We start from the raw sequence: 5,623 nt of genomic DNA, 5'->3' as shown, positions 1-5,623 counted from the left end.
CACGGAAGTAGTACAGTAGGTTGCTGCTCCATTATTAAAGCAAAACTCAAATAAAGTGAAAGCTGACTCTGCTGCTACAAACAGACCGTTGCCCAGTTCTTTTTTTTCTTTCTTTCTTTTTTTTTTCTACTCATTATTTTTGAACAAAAATAAAAATAAATTCCAGTCAATAAAACTCGAACGCCGCGAATTGTAACTAATAACCTCCCTCCTCCGTGGCTGCCCCTTCCTTTTACAGCCACACGTGCTCCCGATGCCCTGCCCGGAGCTCTCGGGGGACTGCCGGCCGGGGGGGTCCTGCTCCCAGCTCGGCCCCAGGGGCCGCCACCGCTTTTGCCGCGGGGAGCAGCCGGCGGCGCCAGGAACAATGGCCCGGAGCCCCCGTGGTGCCTGAAGGCGGCCTGGGGCGGGCGTGGGGCTGGGGGATTGCGACCAGCGCGGCGGTAGTGGGAATAACCTGTCGCCGGGGAGCTGCACCCGGAGCGCGGGTCTTGGGGGGGTTCAGGCCAGGTAACTCGCAGGCTGCTCCCGGCTCGCTTGCTGGTTCTTCTCCGAGCTTCATCCCCGCCCGGCTCGCACGGGAAAGCCGGGGGGAGAAAAAGGCAGGGAAATTGCTCTGAGCACACGCAGTGCCTTGTTTTGTTACCGTCCGGATTATTGTTATTATTATTTGGGAGACAAGGGAGAGTTGTGTCCTTAATCCGAGCCTCCCTGCCCTCCCCACCCCTGGATGCTAAGAAAGGAGAGCTGATTTCATTTCCACCATACAGTACACTTTGTCTAGAGAGCATTGTCCGGACAAGCAACTCCCGATCCCTGATGACTACAAAATACGATTTATGTTTCCATCAGAGAGAGACAGAATATCCTGATGGCTTGAAAGTCGGGCAAGAAAATCTTATCTAATCAATCCCTTTCCAATACACACATGCACACACACACAGGAGATAACACCCGCACTGACTGTATGTAAAATAAATATCGGCAGCATGAAAATTAATAGTCATCTCGCTATTTTTCTCTCTCTCTCAAGACCTACAGCAATACAGTTTGTGCCTTTCCTAGCCTGATGTCATCATAGGCAGTATAATTTTAAAAATAAGAGCATAAAGAGCATGCATTTTTTTTTAGATGCAACAAGAACAGATATAGTAAAGAGAGCTTGTAACATCACAACCACAACAACAATAGCAAAAGCAACCTCTGAGACTGAGGATTCGTCCGTATCTCAACTGCTTTTATTATCAACTGCAAATTCATAATAAGAGTAAATAATAAATAAGAGACAGCATCATAATAGGAAGAAGTCAGAACACCTTGGGTTTGTGTTTTTTTTTCCCTCTTAAATGAAAGGCAGATTTCCCGATGATCACTGAAATTATAACGACAGCGATTGATCGGAGGACTTGCAAAAGAAAAGGAAAAAAAAATCATCATCATTGGTCCTAAAAACGCAACCGTTCCCCTTTGCTCACTTGGCACAATAGAAATTGACTGTCTCTCAAAGAGCCATGCGCCTAGTGCTATTTATAGCCGGGGGCTGTGTTGGAAGATACCATTGAGCTTCTCCCAGGCAGACAGACGGGGGGGCTGGTTGGATGGGAGGAGGGGGTTTAGGCAGAGTAGAGGCAAAAGCAGTCCCCCACCCCCAGCCTTCCTTCCCCGCACACACACACATCCACACACTCACACCCCACCCCCTAGTCTGGCTGGGAATTTGAACCGATCCAGCCTGTTTAAACGGAAAGGACACAGATCTTCAATGTAAAAAAAAAATCAGATCAGACCCAGAGAGAGAGAGAGACGGAGAGGGAGGAGTGTGTGTGTGTGTGAGTGTGTGTGTGTGTGTGTGAAAGAGGGAGAGGGAGAGCGAGAGAGAGGGAGAGAGAGGAAGAGAGAGAGAGAGAGAGAGAGGGAGAGAGAAAAGAAGAGGGGGAAAAAAAGGAAAGAAGATTTTCTCTATGTATATAAAGATGGCCACGTTAGCAAACGGACAACCAGACAATACCAGCCTGAGTAGCAATCACAGCAACCCCAGCACCAACGGGCATATGAACGGATTAAACCATAGTCCCGGAAACCCATCCACCATCCCAATGAAGGACCACGATGCCATTAAGCTCTTTATTGGGCAGATTCCCCGTAACCTGGACGAGAAAGACCTCAAACCGCTCTTCGAGGAGTTCGGGAAGATCTATGAACTGACGGTGCTGAAGGACAGGTTCACTGGCATGCACAAAGGTGAGTTACCTCCTGAACTTTCCCGGGAGAGATCGGGAGAAGAAGGCAGGTTCTCACTCCCTCTCTGGATCTCTCTTTCCTTTCGATTTCATTTTATTTCATTTTTGGCTGGCCGGGGGCGGAGGCGGCAGGCTTGGGGGGCAGGGAAAGAAATAATAGACCCTCCTAGAAAGAGAAGAGAGAGAAGCAGAGAAGGGGGTCAGCTGCTTTTGCCTTGTTTCTTAGTATTTTCATGTCTTTCCCCCGTTTAGAGGGGCAAGATGCTGCCACTTGCGAAAGCCGGAGAGTCCAGGCAAGAGCCGGAACGGGAGGCTGTGTTGGCAGGCAGCTGTCCACACGCTAGTGGTGCTGAAAAAGATTAAGAGGATTTCTTTATTTATCTTTGGGAGCTGCACATTTTCCACTCAGGGGTGTGTGTCCGTCTGTCTGCCCGCGTGTTCCCGCGGAGCTGGGAAGCCCCTGTTTTACAACTGTTGTGTATCGGGCACTGGCACCTTTGCATTTTCTTCTTCTCTTTTATTTATTTATTTATTTACTTTTTTCCTTTTCATTTTTAACTCTGTTAGGATTCTTACTTGTAGTCTGCTCCGAAACTGATGATAGAGGAGAGTGATTTGTCGGGGGTGTGCAGGGGGTGTTCATTTAGGTTTTGTTCAGCATAGGAACAGAGATATAAAAACAATTTAAAAATAAAAATAAAAACATCTCTGAAAGGGAAGAAAGTATAAAATCACAAAGTGAGTACGTGTTGGAGAGGGCAAGCCAGGAGGGATGGGTTGCAGTTCAGTTCCAGAACGGAGAAGTCTCTGAGCAGGCACATTACTAACACTACTCTAGTGTGCCCAAAGTCCATCCCGGGAACTTTTTGGGTTTGCTTTCAAAACAGTAAGGACATGCTCTCCATGCAGTGCCTTGCTCTCTCCAGCTTTGCCTGCTCCTTTCCCTGTTTAGTCTCTCCAGTGGTGCATTTCAGATTAGAGGATGCTACATTTTGGGATGGGGGGATGGAGTGTGTAGTGGCGAAGATGCTCAGATCACTGGGTGGGAAAGTAGGACTCACATAGAGGAAGTTAAAGATCATTTGCATGGTAGTATAGCTTAGTAGTGGGAATGTAGCAAACCACTTTATTAATCTCCATATCTGCATATATAATGCATGTGTGTGTGTGTATGTGCATGTATGTGTGTGTTTATTTCATAAGATATCTAGCTATTTAGGGGGAAAGAATAAAAAAGAAAAAAAAAAAAAAAGATCAGAAGTGAGCAGGGTGTGACTCCAGACACAGTGCAGGAGGAAAAACGGTTGTGCAGGGAAACACGGGGCGAGTGGAAGTTGTATCTGTTATGAGAGAGGTTCAATAGCAACCTCTACTCCAGCCGATTCATTCCTGGCAGGGAGAGTTACGGGGAACGGCATTAGTGGCTTCCCAGCTTTCCAGCTGCCATGGTGAGTTGTAAATCTTAAACTTAACAGGATGTTTAAGAGGCATTTCTTTCCCTTTCCCACTGACTCCCCTCCTCTCCACCTTTAGAAAATGCAAATTAAAATATACCCTGTCAGTTCAAAGTACCAGAGTCACACAGGGTACAGAAACACTCAGGGTTCGAGGACTGGAGACTCAGCACAAGTTATAGGGTATTGCCGGTTGCTCCAAACACCCTTTTCATATTTACAAGGATCAGTCTGTCCCTTCTGAACCTAGCTTTCCTTTCAGACTAGCTGCCTAGAAGACACATCAAGGTCTGATGGACATCTTCTAAACATGACATCCACTCTAGAATAGTTATTAATAATAACATTAAAATAATAGTACAAAGAATAGGGAAGGAAATGTCGGAAACGTCCTGGGAGGTTTTGTCTAATAGATGAGGTATAGTGAGTAGCCAGTCAGCCCGTGTGTACGCATGTGTTTGCAAAAATTATCTAAGGTTTCTGTAAAATAAAAAATAACAGCAGTATAAGCTACACTGAAGAGAATCACTCAGCATAAGATAGATGAAATGTTTGAGATAACATCTAGGTAAAGGTTTTGGTGTTTTTCTTTCTTTCTTTTTTTTTTTTTTTTTAATGGGGATGTTTTTTTGATTTGTTGATGAGAATTAATTATTTTGCTTTGTTCTACCTGAAACATACAATTAACCAACAGTAACTTTAATTTCTGTTTCATAGATGGGAATGTTGCTCAGTTTTGCTTTTACTGTATGCCTGTATTCATAAAGACAAACTCAGGAAGCAGGGGGGAGGGAGAGATAGAGAGAGAGAGGGATCATTTATCTTGCTTGGATATGTTTAACACATATTCCTGAACTAAACAAGATACTAACTTCATTTCATTTCTGTTTTAAAGCTGAAAAATAGGAAAAATTCCAGGTGGGATTTCTTGTTACACCGTGAAACCAAAATGTGTGTGTTTGTCTTGAAAGAAACAGTCATTTTTAACACCCTAGAAGTTTTGGACTTTGGAATGAAAAATGATGATGTTGATTGTTATACCGTAGGTTAGATTTTGAGTGAAGCTTCAGTAGACACTCAGTTGCCGACGCTTCAGAGATCGGTTTTATTTAGTAAATCCAAGAAGAGTTTGAACTCCTTTCTAGCAATGCCACTGATTTATTAGCTAATCCTGATAAAAATGTGCCTCTGGCTACCTGGAAAAAAAATTACTTTCTTGCCAGTAGTGATTAATTACTATTAAGTCAAAAGGCATGATGGAGATTTGAAGGATGAGGATTGTGTTTAGCTTTTTAATTTTATTTTATTTTATTTCATTTCATTTTTAATCTGTTTTCTTTTTCTTTCCCCTTCTCTAAATTCAGTCATGTGAAACATAGTATTCACTCAGATCTCCCTGTTTTGGCTTTGCTGGAGGCATAGGTGAAGAACTGCACAAAGACAGTCCAACTGGTTCTCAGGGGTAGGATGGCAATATGAAACTCCAAAATGCTTTCCGTAAGTGATGCATCATGTTTGTACATTAATTGATCCATCACTCTCAGTTGATAAAATTCCTTATCCAGAGGATGAAGCTGTGACAGTAATATACTTTGAAGGGTTAACAGTGGGCTTTAGTTTATTTAAGTGTACAGAAAGCAAATCTTGGGTGTGGAGAGGGAGAAGGTGGGTTTGTGTTTCAGGAAGGGAAGAGAAGGGAATTAGCGTAGAGTAAAAACATAGCAACTGGAGTCATTTCAGGTGTAAGTCCACTGAAATGAGAGCATGGGATGTGTACGATTCAAAACATTATGAAGGGATCCTGTGGTGAGGCTTCTGTATATCAGAAGGAAATTGAAAATTAAGAACCTGAAGATAAAGTACATAACTATCCCTCTTTGCGAAAGAAAAGAAAAGAAAAGAAAAGAAAAGAAAAGAAAAGAAAAGAAA

General features: G+C 43.6%; 1 protein-coding gene across 1 annotated transcript in view; it reads left to right on the top strand.

Moving 5' to 3' along the window:
• Positions 1–1,954: 1,954 nt before the first annotated feature.
• The window catches only part of CELF4 (CUGBP Elav-like family member 4), a 715,704-nt gene continuing 712,035 nt past the window's right edge, over positions 1,955–5,623 (top strand). Inside the window, exon 1 of the mRNA XM_042862314.1 lies at positions 1,955–2,241. Within this exon, the coding sequence (XP_042718248.1) occupies positions 1,962–2,241 (280 nt within the window). The 5' untranslated portion in view covers positions 1,955–1,961. The remainder of the gene's footprint in view (positions 2,242–5,623) is intronic.

Source organism: Lagopus leucura, unplaced genomic scaffold (assembly GCF_019238085.1).
Source record: "Lagopus leucura isolate 7727_CA_CO unplaced genomic scaffold, USGS_WTPT01 Super-Scaffold_650, whole genome shotgun sequence".
Lineage (NCBI taxonomy): Eukaryota > Metazoa > Chordata > Aves > Galliformes > Phasianidae > Lagopus > Lagopus leucura.
Note: the sequence above shows the minus strand (reverse complement) of the source record. Positions and strands in the feature narration are given on the sequence as shown.